Source organism: Pteronotus mesoamericanus, unplaced genomic scaffold (assembly GCF_021234165.1).
Source record: "Pteronotus mesoamericanus isolate MK-2021 breed Mesoamerican mustached bat unplaced genomic scaffold, CSHL_Meso_final contig_90, whole genome shotgun sequence".
In the NCBI taxonomy this organism is placed as follows: Eukaryota; Metazoa; Chordata; class Mammalia; order Chiroptera; family Mormoopidae; genus Pteronotus; species Pteronotus mesoamericanus.
The window spans coordinates 47,155,460-47,173,928 of NW_026555277.1; the positions used below are offsets into that span (position 1 = coordinate 47,155,460).

Genomic DNA, 18,469 nt, shown 5'->3' on the forward strand with positions numbered 1-18,469 from the left:
GTCTCTAACTTCATTTTATGCTTCTCTATTCTCATTCAAGACAATTAAAACCTAATGCTTTTTTGTTTAGTTTCTCGATCATGCTAAGCACTTCCTCAACTAAGTATTTACACACACTGTTACCTCTAGTTAAAATATTCTTCCCCAATTTTTAAATAATCTCAATATACTACTAATTTACTTTATATCACCTAAACAATAAAATATTTGCAAATTTTGATGTTTAAATATTTTTTCTGTCTCTTTTTCCCAATGGATTATAAACTCAATGAGGGCAATGAGCATGTCTTGCTCACTCTGGTATGCTAACACCTTGTGCTGCCTAGTGCATTCTAGTGACTCTGATGTCTCATATGGTAGGCACTCAACAAAATATCTGCTAAATTCAGGTAAAGAATAAATATTTTTGTAAGAAACTTCTCCAAACCAACTATGTTTCAAAAAAGAGGTACTACCTACACTTTCAAAAACATACATGATTTAAATGAACTATCAACATTATGACAAGTGCTTATATTACTATTGACTATAATAAAAACTTTGGAAAACACATTAATACTATTATCTAAGATATCAATAATTAAATGCTAACAGGGCAATTAAACATACCTTGTAAGCCATTTCTACTGCTTCCTTTAATGTCTTATCCTTATGAACCTCCAATTTATTTTCCATCATTATTTGTTTCACAGGATGCAAACAGAACAATTTTATCTAGAAATTGTAAAACAGCATCATCAACTCAGCAGGTTGTAAGTCAATTTTTTGTAGACAGCATTTTTTTCCCTAATAGTCAAAAAACTGTTAATTTTTTAAAAAACATAATTGGGATCATTCTAGCTGGTGTCTTTTTCTCACTTAATCATTGATAGTGACTATATTCCATGTTATTAAAAAATTTAAAAACTTCAATTTTATAGTGTATCTTTCTTTTTAAGCATATATCATAATTTATATAATAATTCTCCTACTAATATACATTCAGCTTGTTTCCAATTATTCACCAGTTTGGAAAATACTGTGATGAATGTCCCTGTGGTCAAAATTTTACAGCATCTGTAATTATTATCTCATTAGGTAGTATTTCCTTAAGAGAATTATATATAAAATAATATGAATTTGCATAAGGCACTTGATAAATTCTACTCAACATCTATGCAGAAAAGTTTTAATTTACTCTTTCTAGCAGAATATGACAATGTTCATCTTACTGTAACCTCACCAGTACTGAACATATTATTATATGTTACTATTTTTTTAATGCATATTATGAAATCATCTTACCTGAGTAATATAGTGGTTACACTGGTTAATGATCATGAGAGTACAACCATCTACAGAATCAACCCAATTAGTTAGCTACAAGAACTGCGGTTAAGCCAAATTCAATAGCACTTTTTAATTAAAAATAAAATTATGAAATCTAACCTTGCATGTGTTGCGCTCAATTTCTCGCTGCCTCTTTTCTTGTTCTTCCAATTCTCTCTCTCTCTGCACCAGTTTTTTAATATGTTCTGGATATTCATCTACTTCTAGAAATTCTATTAATAAAAACAGGGTAAGACTGTTAACTGAAATTGAGCTTCCTGTATTTAATTTTGTTCTATTATGTTCCCATTGTATATAATTCTACTATAGTTCTCATTGAACTATATCTCAATGATATAAATCTCTCAATTTGAAACATGAGCTTTTTCCAGACCAGGGTGAAGAGGTAGTTAATAATATTTTAAAAAGACACATATTTACCCAAAGTAACTCCTGGTGCCAGGACAACTCTATGGAGTTTAATATTTTTAGAATAAAAATGTTTCTCTGGAACTTGGAAATAAAGCTATTTCTGATTTCAAATCACATTATCTCCATAAAATTATGTGACCATGGACAAGTTTTCTTCTCCAGACCTTGGTTTCTTCAACTTATTACCAGCACCTACCCCACAGTTATTACCTGGGATATAATAAACTGTAATACATGCTGCTGCTACTGCTACTACTACAAATGCTATTTATTTATTACTCCCTAATACAAATACTCCTTCTTTGTTCTCTCAAAGCAGTCTTTTAGCTGCCTTCTAATCAAAGAATTTCATACGCAACTCAAAGTATTAAGTGACATTGTGAGATTATGACACTGTTTAATAAAGCTAATGATTATTAAGTATTAAATGAGAACAATTTTATATTTAAAAATCTTGCCTCTGTGAAAGGTAAAAATCTACTGTTCTTAGAAGTGAAATATAATTCTAAAACTACTCCACATCATACATATAGCGCCCTCTGGTGCTTCAGCACAAACCTAGAGCCAGGGCAGTGAATAAAAGCAAGCTGAGTTACTGCTCTACTGGAAATGATCTGGAATGCTGGGTGCTAATGACGCACAGGAACTACAATCCTGGCTCTGCCTCCAGGTAGCAATGACATTGGACAAGTTACTTTTTGGGTTATATAAAATGATTACTTCTACTCTAAAATCTGTTCTAAAATGACTTCTTCTTGTAACTTCCTTTCTTTTCATTAATTCTACAGGAAGTTATTAGAAAGCCACTATATGACAGACCCTGGACTATACTTTTGGTGAAAAGATGAGTAAGTACTAAGTCTTGCATCAAGTGAATTCACAATCTAATAAAGATTGACAAAAATGTAAATAAAACATTATACTGCTTCAAACAAATTTACTTATTTCTAAAGAAAACATGTTAAAATCAATGACAGTGAAAATATTTTAATTATGAAAATATAAGCAAACATCATCTGTGTATATAACTACATACATGCACAAACACATCTCTACCTATTTGCAATACTGCTTTAGTCAGAGTTATAAAGTTAGCTTTACTCAGGAACTGCAATTTTTAAAATAATTCCAAAAAAAAAAGGACAACCATACATGCTTTGTATACAATATTACTTGGGGGGGAATTCTTAATAAAATTAAAATATAATAAAGGAGGCATACTAGACTAGTAAAATCTTACTTGCTTTTTAAGCAAACAGCAAAGGTAGGTATTTAACTCTAGTTCCTAAAGAACATTTCTAGAGTGCTAAGTGGGAAGTTTATTCCATCTGTGGTCCCCATTCAGAGTATTTAGATACTAAACACCCAGAAAGATTGTAACAGAAAAAAAAACAGTAATAGCTAAATTTGAGTTTTTACTATGTACTAGACATGATGCTGAATGCTTAAACTATGTTACCTCATTTAAGTTTTTAAAAACAACCCTATAAAATACTGTAAGTATTCCTATTTTACAGATGTGGAACGTAAACTTATAAAAGTTAAATAACTTGGTCTGGGACATGCACCTGGTAAATTATAACTGCTACACAGGCCTGGAGGTTATCACTAAACCAAGCTGCATATAATACCCTCTTACTGCAAATATCCAGTTTATTCAATGTAAAGTTTTGTCTCTTAATATATTAAAAACAGTTCATTTTTTCCTAAGTATTTTTTACCAGTTGGTATTCTTATTTTATTTTATTGTGAAAAGGAAAGGAACTATTTATTCAAAAGTTATACAGGTTTGATTAATGGCTAAATATTGCCCTTAAACCTCAAAATCCCTTTAAAACAATCACCAGCACAAATACAGTCCTGCCTTCACCCCTTTGCCCAGTTAGGCCAGTCAGGCCAGTCAGCGGTACCATCCTTCAGAAGAAAAAGAATAGAAGTCTGGGGCTCGGCTAGGCAGGCCTCTAGTGGTTCTCGGCACCATCCACTGCGTTGCCGCGATCTCCAGCTCTTAATCCATAACCATGTGGCACTTTCTCATGGTCCACTAGCCAAGAGTCCTTTCTCCCTTCTTTCTTCCTGCGTGGTTTTCACACTGTTCCCCAGAGTCTGTGTCTCCTTTGTCTCTCCTGCAGGCCCCTCCTCTCTCAGTTACCGGCATTCTCTTTTAAACAGTCTTTATAATTAATTCTTCCATGTGTAAAAAACTTAATTTTCCTATCAGTTAAAAGTGGCTATCTGGGTTTACAAAACTTGCAAAAGAAATGAGTTTATACTACAGATTAAGATGAAATAACTATATGTTAACATACTTGCATTTCTTGCTGGATCCTTCAGTCTATATATCAGCATATATGCATTCGTGGAGCTGGTAGAAGTACAAAAACAATTAATGGGGACAAAAAGTAGATTGGAAAGATTCCTTTTCCTAGCATCAAATATTTATTTAAAATATTTTTTTGTTTCAAACAATTAGAAAATTATGAAACTGTTCTCGAACAGGTTCACATTTAAAATGTTCTAGGAAAAAAAAATCTGCTCTCACTGATACATTTATGAGAAAATCCCATACCTCCTCTTGGTAACAGTACAATTTTTAAGAAACCTGTGTCCTAGAATGATTACTATAGTTAAGTCAGGAGTCAGCAATTTTTTTTCTTAAAGGGGCCAAATAGTAAAAGTATGATCAGTGTTGCAGTTACCTAACTCTGCTGTTGTAGTGCAATAAGATCAACACACAATATTTAAACCAGTGAGTATGGCAATGTTTCAATAAAACTTTATTTCCAAAAACTAGAGGTAGACTGGATTTGGCCCATGGGTTTGCCAATCTCTAGGTTAAACCTTTTTAATGGTGAAAAATACTGAGAACCTATAATTAATTTATAAACATTAAAAATTATGAAGTTATTTTACCTTGCAAAAGCACTGGAGTAGTACCCTCTGCTTCCTGAAGATCCACCATGTGTTTTCTTAATGTCTTCTTGTGTTATCTAAAACGTTGTTACATATTTACTTTTTCGGTAAAATCTGTAATGCCATTACCTTTATGGCTATATGTAACCCAATTTTTAACCTCAGTTAAATGGACCACACAGATACCAATTCACAAAATTTAACCATCATTAGTGGCTGCTAGTGACCAATCAACTCTTATGCTCCTAAACGGCACAAATGAAGGCTAAGGACAAGAAGAAAACTGGGAGTCTATCTCTGGAAACACTCGGTGAGCTCCAAACAAAACCAAACCGAGAAATAACATCAATAAATAAAGCAGGAAGTTTACTGAAAGTAAAAACAAAATGTCTGATTTAGTATGTGTCTTAAAATGTTTCACTGGACACATTCAGTCTCCAATATCAGTAAACCCCGCTATTGATAGAAATGACCCTACTTGTCTTTTAGAATGATAATCTTTGAAAACCCCTCCTTACCCTGCTGACGTGCTGATCATTGAAGCTGTACCACTGATCATCACTGAATGACTTTATACAAGCATAATAATGACCACCAGCAGCACTCCCTGAATGAACCATAACTGAGAAGAGCTCATAGATCAAGGAATTCTAAGGGAAAAAAAATAAAGGTTACTCAAGAAGAGGAAAAACACAAAATCCTTATTTGTATATTTTCTGTTCTCTATTAATACATAATAAAGTAACATGTTAGTTATCCTATATATTTACTGTAAATTAACTCTCCTCTAAGATAATTAAAATGGCAAGTCATCATGTTATTTTATATACAAGTTTCACAAGTTGTATTCACTGTATCCCTTCACATTTTAATTATGCTACACCCTCTGGAACTATGCATATCTGAAATATAATTTATTTATATAAAAAAGAAAATAATAGTCTGAAATTTGAGAAGCAAGTATCAAATATAAGACTAATCTCATATGAACAGTCAAGATCAAGAAATCCCAAATAACTTTTTTATTCAAATAAAATTCTATCTCCTTTACAAAGGAGATGAGGGATAGAATGATTTGCAACATCTAATGTATTTATGTAATATCTGTGATATAGTGACCTACTGATTTGACATCTTTCAGGTATGCAAAGCTGGTTCAACATTAGAAAAGCAAGCTATGTCAGCAATATTCAACTTTTTTCAAATCTCATGGCACACATAAACTAATTACTAAAATTCTGTGGCACATCAAAAAATATATTTTTTATCAATCTGAATTGTGGATCCATTCACACCGTATGACTATTGTTTAACCTGTTTTCATTTTTAAACAATCTAAGAGAAGAGAGGTCAGTACCCCTGGCTAAATAGTCAGGTATTGCATGTTTTAAAAATTCTTATGGCACACCAGTGCGCCATGGCACACTGGCTGAAACTTGCTTGTCTATGTAATGCAGATTAAAGAAGAAAAATGACATGATCATGTCAACTAGCCCAGAAACAGCATTTGACAAAATTCAATACCCATTTGTAATAAAAACTCTCTACAAGCTGGGAATAGGGAAGCCTCCTCAACTTGATAAAGAACATCTATAAAACACCTATAGCCAACATCATAATTAAAAATGAGACTGAACACGTTTCTCATGAGACTAGGAAAAGGGGTAGAATGTCCTCTCTCACCATCGTATTCAACACTGTAAGGGAAGTCCTACCTATTTTAATAGGCCAAGGAGAAAAAAAAAGACATAGTTGTCTATGCAGAAAAACGGTACAGGGTTGGATTTTGCTCTTGTCAGTGTGCCAACCCTTGCTTGAATGTAATGTTCTTTATACTAAGTTATAATGTATCTCCCACATTATTCATCTCTTAACAATTCACATTCATCTACTGGCCTTGAAAGAAATAGGTAGTTTTAAAAGGTAAAGAGTGATGATGGTGAGAACACTGGTCTTGGTCCAAAAAGAGATTTATGCATGTGAAACTCCATTCTCAACTATGACTCTAAGACTGAGCTAGTGATCAGTTTTCATGCTAGTGATTCATGTTCAGTGTTCAAGGCATTTGATCTGTAAGTCTCCACTCATTAAAGCAGATTATATGAATATGAAATAAATGGTTTGATAAAATGTTAAAAATCATTGACACGGTGACAAAAAAGATTCTATCTTAGAGATTATCCAGTTCTATAGTTTTAAAATTATAATTCATGGAACAATAACATTTTTTTAAGTGCCTTAAGGGCTGTCACAGGGCTGGGGGGGGGAGAGGAAGCAGACTGAGGGTTTTGTCTTTCCCCCACCTTAAAAAGATCAGTTCTGAGCAAGGCCCAAGATAGTGGAGGAGTAGGTGGAAGCTACACTAAGCTCCTCCCAGGACCAATCTAGAATTACAGCTAAATTGTAGAGAAATCATCCTGAATAACTGATGGAACGCTAGCTGGAGAGAAGCCTTATAACCACAGAGACACAGAATAAACCACTTTACCACAGTGTGGCTGGACATACATACATACATACATAAATATCAGTTCTATTATTAACTATCTCATAAAGGGTTCCGGAGTCAGAATTTTAAAAATCAAAAGACCTAATGTTTTCATTTTGCTATATGAGAAAACTCTAACATACAAGATGTAGAGGCTTGCTGAAACTTTTAGAGGCAGAAGTCCTGATCACCAGGACCCTTTCCACAACGTCACCCACCTTGCTTACACAATCACAGTTTGGCCTCCCGGAAATTAATGCTCCCACCTGTAAGTAGTTTCTCATAAGTTTAATTATAATCACATAAATGCATAAAAAACAACACCTTAAAAAGTCTTAATTTTCAAAGATCAAGCTTCTTTTAAAGAGAACTTTATCAGTCACACAGCTACATAATTATATCAGCCCAGAGATACATTCTTCTCTTTCAACTAAAACCCACAAACTATAAAACATACCTTTTCAAGACTAGGTTTTGAAATCTTTTCAGTCCCACTACTGCTTTCCAGGCAGATCCCTTCATCAACACCATCATCATTGGAGAAATCATTGCTCATTTGATCACTGTGACAACTGCCTTCATTTTCTGCTCCACTGTCAGTGCAACTTTCAGTCTGAGGAGATTTCTAAATAAAACATAATTACCTTACAATTAGAAACTAAGTAAAGGAAAAACACATACTCAAGTAAAACTTTTTATCTATATGCTGCTTTTTCACATAATTTAAGACATCATTAATAAAAATACTTATTTTTAAAAGTAGTGTTTCTTTAAAAGACTTAAAAAATAAAACAAAGAATTATATTTTAAAAATCATTTATATTAATTCCTTAAAATTCTAATACAATAAACCAATGATTCAGAATTCTATTAAACCCCATTTATGTTTATAGTTGCAAAGTAACAATAAAAAATTTCTTTCACCAAAATAAAAAAAAGCAGAGAACCAAAGCTCCAAAATGAGGAGATTCTCAAATCCCCAAAGAGAAAGAGATCTTATCTTTCTTAAATAAAACGTTTAATTGAGTTTATCATTGTGCTAAGTATTGCAGACAATTAGACAAACAAGATGTTATCTATCCTCAAGAATTTTATACTCTAATATGTAGGAGATGGAAATATAACAGCAAATCATACTTTTTCATGCTTTTATGGTTTTTTAAATCCCTACTGTACATGGTTAAAGAAATCTACATCTAAGACTTCTTTTCCCCCTTTCCTTTAATATTTTATATGCATATCTAAAATGTTTTTATTTAAATAATTTAAGAATTCTCCTCTAAGGCACAGCATAGAAGTTCTTGAATTAACCAACTAATATAAAATAAGCACAAATTTTTTGCCAAAAACTTTATTGTAGGGACTGCATATAACACACGATCTTCATCTCTTTAGTTGGTTCAAGGACAAATGGAGGTAAAAGCCAACTTTAGAACCCTACACTAAGCACAAAGAGATCATTCCTGTAACTCCTTTAACTAAGCCAGAGCATCTAGAAATGAACTTAGAACTTCCTAAAAGTTCTTGTCAAACTTTATACCTAGGTTGTTATCCCTTGAAAAAGATTTCCTTTTACAAAAAATGAGTTGGTCAAAAAGTCCATTTAGTTTTTTTCTGTAAAATAAAATACACATTTTTCACTTTCACCAATAACTTTATTGATTTTAATATTCTGAGTATGTCAGCTATCTCCCACATGGTAGAACACTGATTGTTCTCAGTATCTCAATTTGATTGCGATCAACTTCAACTGGTCTGCCAGACCACGGAGCACCACGCAGTGAGAAATTTCCAGCATGAAACTTTGCAGACCACTTTTGACACATTTGATCAGTCACAGCACCTTCTCCATACACTGCATTAATATTTTTTGTGTTTCAGTTGTGTTTTTACCTTTCTTGTAATAATAAAGCATCATATGCTGAAAATGTTGCTTATTTTCTTTCATCTTCAACATTAAAAAGGCTACACAAAAATTCGCTAATTTTGATAAGCTTTTTTAATGCATGCTGATATGACAGCTGTCACAATACAATCTAACAAAATTGTTTTGAACAAAGTTAGAGACAACTAAGTGCTACTAGAGCCATCTTATGGAAAAAAACCAAACGAACTTTTTGGCCAACCCAATATATTAGGACCATACAGAAGACTGAAGTAACAATGATCTCTGAGAAGGAATGCTACGGGGACTATGTCTTCTTTGAAAGTATGGTTTATTTTGGATTAAATTTCCTAGCTTAAGCACAAGCATTTGAGATATTATTTTAAACTAAACCTTTCAAAATATTACCTGGTCATAGGTACCATTCAATGAACACCTGCTTGATCTAAAGCACTCTCTTCTCAATAAAAGCTATCGAAAGCTAATTATTATTCTTACTTTACAGACAAGAAAAGTGAGGCTCAGAAAGGTTGCTCTTTTATACCACATTGTCTTTTTGCATTTAATAGCACTAAATAAAATTTGATGAATGTTTAAAATTATTTTTTTAGCTTCTGGAAAAAGACATTTTTATAACTATAGTAATAAATTCCAATCAGGAAAAAATGCTTCCTGACAGAGAATTCTAAAGATTTAACACTCTATCTAACAACTATGTTACATAATTGTAAATATTTCCCATAATGAAATATTAAGAGTTTCCAAAAGAATATAGTAGAACATTATGAATCTTTTACTGGATAAGGAGAGAGAAACCAGAGAATTTGAGCAGGACCATGGGTGGAAAAAACTGACGAGCTTTACCTGTGTAGTTCAAAGTAATATTATCAAGTTATTTAAATAACATTTTAATTTTAAAAAACTAAATTAAAAAACTAATTACAAAAGGAAAACAGACAAATACCTTTCTTTCTTAGTTTTCTAATCTAGAGAATTTAAGAGCAGGCAAACCTTAAGAGAGAATAACCCAGAAACCTTAATCCTTAAAAAAGACAAATATATAAGACAAATACAAGGAATTAAGACTATCCTACCCATTTTGTTGGTTCATTCATTCATATATATTTGTTCTCTGTTTTTTATGTACAAGTGCAGCCTACCTCTAGATTGGTTTGTCTCAATAACTGAAAAGTATGAAATACATAAGATTACCTCTGAAATTAAAGAAATAAATCCAGGGTTTTGGGGCTTCTTTTTGTCTTTTCTAATAATATCATAAATTACTTTGATCAAGCAAGACTATTTGAAATATAATTTATGGTGGACAGAGAAAGCTTATACAAAATTAGTTGTTTCTTTTTAAATAGAATTTGGCATTAGAAAATAAGAAAGGAAAAACCTCCATCAAGAAAATACTCTAGCGGGTTGAGGTGGAAGAGGGTATTGGGGGATAAATGGTAATGAAAAAGAAATTAAAGAAAGTAAATACTCTAAACATCAGTGTTAAACTACTCCAAATAGCTCTTTTAGACATGACTAACCAAATGGATTAATAAAAAAAATCTAGTAACAAAAATATAATAAATATTTACCTCATCTTCAACATCAATAAACGTACTCATATCTAGCTCTTCAGGAAATGTCATCCGATCATTCAATTTAATCCTGTGCATAGTTGTATAATCAAAATCAAACCTTTTCAACTGTAAGGTCAGCAAATAAGGGAAATGCAAAAACCGAAGACCCTAAAAAAAAGAGGGGGACCTATTAAATATTGACTCTTATTTCAATAGTCAGTGATTCAGTGATTCAGTATTAATTTCTACATGGCATCTACCTTTCTTGCATCACACTTCTTCTTACAACGTTCACAAAAGTATTGGTTTGGGCCATCCAGGATCTCTGGCTGAATAAATGCATGCAATGCTTCTTCCTAGTTAGGAAAAAAAAATGTTTCATAATTACTTAATAATATTATAATATTAAGGATAAAGTCTTGAATATAAAAACATTGCAATTACCAAAATACTTATAAATAGCATGGCTAGAAAATTAGCAAGTCAAATTGCAAAAAGGAACAGTAAACAGAATCAACAAAATAATGTTATCATTATAAAAACTGAGCAAAAATAACTTATTTCATTCTGTATGAGATTTGTCTTTCCTAGTATTGGACATCACAGTTAGTCATGTCTACCTAATTTTTATAAATTTTACCTTGTGATCTTTGCTTAATCTAATAAAAAATCCTCAGTGTTTAGGTTACAAAGAAATTCCATACTTCTTAGAAAAGCAGTTACATGTACCATTTCAATCTTCTTGGAAAAGGAAATTTTTTAAACTGTACAGCAAACAACACAGAACTCTAAGGAATTCACACTATTCTTACCCTTAAAAATCTAATAATCACCCTTAATCACTATATTTAGAGTCAATCAGTAATCCACTAGTATAAAGGTTGGAAAAACACTGCAACCTCCTCACTGCATGTCAGATACTGCTACATTTGAAAATGCATAATAAGAGCTCCTGGATTGTTTATCTAGTAGTGTGCCATGTTGTTCTCTTTTCTCCATATAGTCTTAAGACAGAAGCAAGAAACTTAGTATGAACACTTAAAAAATCAGTGGACATAAAATTCATTTTTAATATTTAATAATTTTTCACAATAAAAATGAATTTTAGTTAATACAACATATAAGATTGCATAATCTCAAATTTCATTTCATGTTCTCCACATAATCTAAACAGAAATACTGGCAATACATATTTATTACATATAGAGAAAAAAATGGAATCATTAAGACAAAGTATTCTCAAATATTTCTACTGTTCCTCTAAAGACAGATAAATGAGCCAGATCTGGCAAAATGGACATAGTTGTAAAAAAGCTGGCAAAGCTTTTAAAGCTACTATTCACATAGTTTAATACAGCTCATTTTGGAATAAGATCAAAGATATGGAAAGATATTAAAAATGCTTCTAACTTCATCCATCTCCTATTTGTTCTTAAAACACAAGGAAGACCGAAGGTGGGGGGAGTTTATCTCCCCATTTATCTGGGAGAGTTTCCACATGACCAAGCATTTTAGTGGAAGTCATAGGAAAGAACACATTTAGAAAATGATATTTTTCTCTAAAGCGTACTTTAAGCATAAAAAGGCAAACGTGATAAAAACAACAGAGTAAAAGCAGCTTTCATAGAAATCACATATTCATATAGCTTAATATAGAATGACATCAAATTAGTCATTTTCCAAACAGAGGTAATTTGAATTGGTAAAACATTCAAATAGCTAAAAAAAGTCAGAGCAGGAGCGGGGCGGAGGGACAGTTGAAAAAATTATCTAACTCAAATTCTACCTTACTAAACTAAAGTATGTGTGTATTGGTCTCTGGCTGCTAGTTTATGTCCAGAACTTATCTTTTTTTTTAACTCTGAGGAAAGTTTAAAGAAAAATTCCCTTTAACCATTTAATCAGACTCACCAAACTTTAACATTTTGCTACCTTTGCTTTATTTATCATTATTCCACCTACGTACACATTAAGTATTTTTCCCAATCATTTGAGAGAGTAGGATCACACATCAGCTTTCCTCTTAAAACTTCAGTGTGACATTTTAAGAACAAGAATATTCTTAAACATTAGAGTTATCAAACTCAGAAAAATTTAAAGTGCTTTTTTCTGTCCATGTTCCAATTCTGTCAATTATCCTAATACTGTCCTTAAGAATATTTCCCCCCTTCAGGTACAGAATGGAATCCAGGATCACAGGTTGCATTTGGCTGGCTGCCTCTTCAACCATGGCCTTTCTTTCATGACATTAACATTTGTGTGTGTGTGTGTGTGGAGGCCAGGTATTACACTTTTTAAAAAAATCCTCACCCGAGGACATTTTTTCATTGCTTTTGGAAAGAGAGGAGGGGAGAGAAACATTGATGTGAAAGAGAAGCATCGACTGGTTGCCTCCCTTATGTGCGTGGACCAGGAATCAAATCCACAAAGCAGGCATGTACCCTGACCAGGAATCAAACTGGCAACCTTTTGGTTACAGGACAGCACTCCAAGCAACTGAGCCACACCAGCCAGGGCAAGGCCAGGTATTTTACAAAATGTTCCACAATCTGGGTTTCTCTGTTGTTCTTCATGATTAGATTCAGATTATGCATGCCTTTCTAGACTACTTTATGTCCTTTTAAAGGTATCGCGGTCGCAGACCATTGTATCCCCCCCAATCCTTAGTGGTGATATTATTAACTGTAATCACATTTAGAGTCTTGTTCAGTTTGTCCATCATATGATGGGGGGCCCCTAAAAAACCCCGTAATTATCTTCTGGAGGGTGGATCCATTGTAGTGCAGGCTTCCCTTGCTAGATGAGTGTTCTGGGAACCCATCTGTATCAGTGTACCAGCTGGTGGTGTTCTGAGAGGCTGCGTTTGGCTTCAGATAATATTTTTTGAGGAGTCTTTTTGACTCATTTGCCCATTTCATGATGGGTGATTCACAAGTGCACCTACACACACCATGCTGAATGTTCAGCAGTTTTTGACTAAAAATGGCATGACCCCCATGCCCCACCCTCCCTATTCATCCAATCTCACCTTGAACACTTTCCCTGGGTAAAAAAGTCCTCAAAGGGAAGTGTTTTGCCAATGTGGAAAAGGTGAAACTAAAACAGCAGAAGAACTAAAAGGCATTAAGATCGACCAGTTCAAAAACTGTTTTGAGCAGTAGAAAAAAGGTCTCGATAGGTATATTACATCAAATGGAAAGTACTTTGAAGGTGACTGAAGTTCAAGCATGTAAGAATAAATACACAATTTTTAATAAACTCTGGGATTTTTTTTGATCCCACCCTTGTATATTTTTTCTACTTGCAGCTAATAAGAAATCTGGATGAAGATCCTTAGAGACCATGCAAAAATCCTCAGCCTTAAACTTTCCACCCTAGATTTAGCATCCACTAATGGATTCTTGTAAACCAAGAATAATGTAAACCAAATTTTAATGTAATGTTTGTTTTTATACACCAACTTGAAAACCTTTTTTTTTTTAATAGGCAACGTAATCCCATTCATAGTTGATAGGACTGATGTTTTGTTTCATCTCAGTCACTATTGTATGTTATAATTACTATATTAAGTAATATTTACTGTGTTCCTTTCTCTCTGTGGAATGTCTTCTTTGTTGTTTTTTATATTTTATTTTGGGATTTAGGAAGGTTAGTAATTTTGTTGTAGTCCATTTATACTTTTGTTATTGCCCTTAATCCTCTACCTTTTCCCTTTTCTTAAACTTGTAGTGTCTAGTCTGCCAGTTTTAAATGGTACTGTGTTTTCCCACCTATTCAACAGTCTATCTTATTTTACAGTACTTTCCTTTTCTCATCCTTTTTTAAGAATGATATGCTTTGTACTCTAACATATAACATTTCATATTATTCTTCTGCCCATGTCCCCATCCTTTTAAAACTTAGTTCTTATTTTTACAATATTAATTAGTCCTTAATTCTACAATTCAATAAGTCAAATGCTCCCAGTCCTTTTCCTGAAGTTTCCCCAGTGATTCCTTGGTTGGATGGAGCTCATTCTCCAGTAAACGCCACAGATGGGCGCATGATTGTAACATTCAAGTTCTTCAATGTTGGTCTGGTATCACCACCATAACTGAAGGGATACTTGTCTGCATATTGAATCCTTAATCTGTACTTTCTTCCTTTGAGTTTCTTGAAATTGCCATTCTGTTGCCATGACTTGAATGTTGATCTTCAGAAGAATGATGCCAGTCAAATTTAACCTTAAAGTTCAACAGTTTACTAAAATATGTCCTAAAGTTGGTTATTCCAGGCCAATTTGTCCAGATAGATGGTGGGTCCTTCAAAAAGCAGGTTTAAATTTCTCTTATTCTCAGAAAGTTTTCCTGGAATATAGTTTGTAAGTTTTGTTTCACTACATTTTTTTCTTCACAGACTTGTTATGTTGGACACCTCCTTTGCTGGTCCTATCCTTACAATCATTTTCTCTGAGATCCTTTTAAAAAACTCTCATTTTCACCTGATGCCCCTTAGATTTTTATTCCATTCTATTATCTTTCAAGCACTTTATAACTTACTCATTTCTAGTTTTTTAAATTATATTTTTAATTCTCACCGAGGACATGTTTTTTTAATTGATTTTTAGAAAGGCAGGGAGAAAGAATGAGAGAGAAACAATGATGGGTGGCCTCCTGTACATGCCCCAACCAGGGATGGAATCTGCAAGCTAGGTATGTGCAGCCTTTTGGTGTGTGGGAGGATGCTCCAACCGAGCTACCCAGCCAGGGCTTGGTTTTGTGGTTTTTTTTAAAAATACATCTCTGTCCTTAAAATTTTGGATTCTAGGTTGTTTTGCTTGTTTGAGCAATATTTAATTTAGTCTAGAGTACTGTCCTACTTGATACTATTCAACTTTTCAGCTATTTTCCTAAGGTTTTTTATTTTTCAGGGTGGTGATTTTCATAAACGTATTTTACATATTTTAATACATATTTTTTTTTTGTTTTCTTCTAACAGTGATGCTGTTTTTTTTCCTCCTAATCATTTTGTGGACTACATTCTTTAGTTTGAGAGTGCCCTTTTGTCAACTTAGGGAAGTGCAGTTTCTTGAACTGGTAATGAGAGGAGAGACTGGTGTCTTCTTTCATTTTGCAGGACCCTTAATTTTTCTTTTTCTTATTTACTCTTAATTTGCTTTGGCTGGGAGGCATTTGCCCTTCTCTATTTATCTCCTTCTTCCCCCAAAACAATATTCTTCCAAGGCTGCCACTTCTAACTCTGCTCATTCTAAAACTCCTTCCCTTCAGCTGATGCTATAAACCACCAAGTCCAGTCTATGTTGGCACATACTGTTGTACTTTTTCTTTTTGAGGGTGATTTTGTCTTTGTTTTGCCTCAGTCCTTCAATCCCCTCTTCTCTAGTTTATAGTCTCTAAAGCTTCCCACTCCACACTCTCCACATACAGACTTGCAGCAGTGGTGCAAGTTCTTCTGGAACATGGTGTTTATTTTGCTACTTACAGGTAATTTGAGGTTCATGATATTCTTTCTCCCACTAGTGCAAAAAGAACACAAATAAAACTCAATTAACCTACACCTTCTGTTTTGGGGAAGGATGTGTGGAGGTAGCTACCATTATCCTTCAGACTGAAAAACCAGTTAAAGCTACATTAATTTTTTTAAATTAATGTTTAATTTGTTTTTAAGTTTCTGTATTAATAACTTTCAATAGCTTCCTTATTCTAGCTTTTTAAAGTTTTAACCAAGATATTTATAATTTAGTCAGTTCCAAAAATTAGCTTCAATTCACCCATCCATCCATTCAACAAATAATATGTGTGATATCTAAATCATGGGCTAATGTGGTTGTATTCATTTATCTTCTCTTAATGTTATATACAAGATAACTTAAAATCATGCCAAACTATATTTTAGATATTAAAAATTAGTTAGATATCATAAAATAGAAAATCTTATCATTGTAATGTTATTAATACGCACACACGAGAGAAAAATCCTGTACTGCTTATTATGAGCTGTCATCCTGAGTGTGTTAAATTGATGTATCATGCTTCCAAACTAGCTTTGGGTTACCTATGATTGTTTTTATCATTCTAGAGTGAAGATTATAGTTTTATTTTCCAGAACTTACTTATATAGTATACAAAATGTAATTTTGCACATTTTTTAAGACTGTAATTTTCACAGTTCAGAATAGAACCAAGAGAATTCTTACATCCTTAGTTCCCCAAATAAAAAATATCAGCCATAGTCCTGACCAGTGTGGCTCAGTTGGTTGGAGCATTGTCCCACAAATTAAAACACTGTGGGTTCAATTCTCACTCAGGGCACAAGCCTATGTTGAGGGTTCAGTCCCCGATAGGGGCACATGCAAGAGGGAACTGATTAATGTTTCTCACATCAATATTTCTCTCCCTCTCTCTCTCAATCCCTTCTCCTTTCTCTAGAGTCAATGAGCATATCCTTGGGTGAGGGTTTAAAAAAAATGGTTACCACAATTTTATATTAAATACAGAAAATATAGGCACAGTGCAATCAAAAGACATAACCAAAGAATGGTACTGTCTATAAATCTTCTCATTTTTGTTTACTCTTTTGTTTACTCTTAACCTATATATAAAATTCTTTATCATTTAATGTCTATTTTATTTTGAATGGAGAAATGGATATTAAAGTAATGTACTTTATTTTTCAAATTGACAAAGATAAGTCAGAACCTCCACTGATAATTATTTCCTGATTTTGATCTACTTAGCAACTTTGTGCTATTGATATACAGCAGCAAATATTTCCAACTATCTCCCCAGATTACGGCACATACTTTAATATACATACAATGTGTTTTTGTTTTGTTTCACTAGGGAAAAGACTCCAAATACTTTTAACCTAAACTATTCTTTTACTTAAGTTGCAATCTTTGAGATAATTTAGATTCACATACAATTACAAGAGATACAGGGAGAACCATTCTTGACTTTGCCCAGCTTCCTCCATTGACACGACCACCTATCTTATTCCTAGATTTTCCCAGTTTTAGTGTAGTCACTTGTCTGCACATGTGTGCATATTAAGTTCTACACAATTTTTTCTCCTGTCTAGGATCATATATCCATCACTAGTCAAAAGACTGAACAGTTCCTTCACCACAAGTATACCTTACGTTGCCCTTTTATAGCAACCACCTACCTATCTGTCCTCCTCTTGACTCAACCAAATCTATAAGCTCTGGCAATGATTAAGTTGTTCCCCAGTTTAAAAACTTTATCATATCAAAAATATTATATAAATGGAATCATATGTAACCTTCTGGATTGACTTTTTCTACTCAGCATAATTCCCTGGAGACTGATTCAAGTTTTTGTGTGTATCAATAATTTTTCCCTTTTATTGCTGAGTAGTATTCTATGATTTGTATATACAAGTTTGTTACTCACTTGTTGAAAGACCTCTGGGCTGATTGTAGCTTTGGAATATTAACATAAAGATGCTATGAACATTTATGAACAGGTTTTTGTGTAAACTAAGTTTTCATTTCCCTGGGATAAATAACAAAGAATACAATTGCTGGAGTTTATTATAATGCATGTTTACTTTAACAAGAAACTATTTGTAACATTTCACATTCCCACCAAAAATGTGAATGATCTAGTTTGTCCATACCCTTGCCAGCTTTAAGTGCTGTCATTATTTTTTATTTTAACCACTCTGTAGGTACAGAATGATACCCTCCTTGTGGTTTGAATCTGTATTTCCCTAGTGACATTGAACATCTTTTCCTATATTTAACACCTGCATATCCTCTTCAATAAAATGTTTATATCTTTTGCCAATTGTCTAAATGTATTCTTTGAGAGTTTTTGGTTTTTCTCCTATTGTATTTTGAGA

At 33.1% G+C, this 18,469-nt stretch overlaps 1 protein-coding gene across 2 annotated transcripts in view; it reads right to left on the reverse strand.

Moving 5' to 3' along the window:
• Positions 1-18,469, reverse strand: part of USP47 (ubiquitin specific peptidase 47) — a 107,107-nt gene that overhangs the window by 24,639 nt on the left and 63,999 nt on the right. For both annotated transcript variants that reach the window (XM_054586097.1, XM_054586096.1), the window contains 8 exons: positions 10,864-10,959; positions 10,619-10,771; positions 7,599-7,766; positions 5,172-5,303; positions 4,654-4,730; positions 4,050-4,105; positions 1,429-1,541; positions 610-714 (listed from right to left, as the gene is read on the reverse strand). In XM_054586097.1, coding sequence (XP_054442072.1) covers positions 610-714; positions 1,429-1,541; positions 4,050-4,105; positions 4,654-4,730; positions 5,172-5,303; positions 7,599-7,766; positions 10,619-10,771; positions 10,864-10,959 — 900 coding nt within the window. The remainder of the gene's footprint in view (positions 1-609; positions 715-1,428; positions 1,542-4,049; positions 4,106-4,653; positions 4,731-5,171; positions 5,304-7,598; positions 7,767-10,618; positions 10,772-10,863; positions 10,960-18,469) is intronic.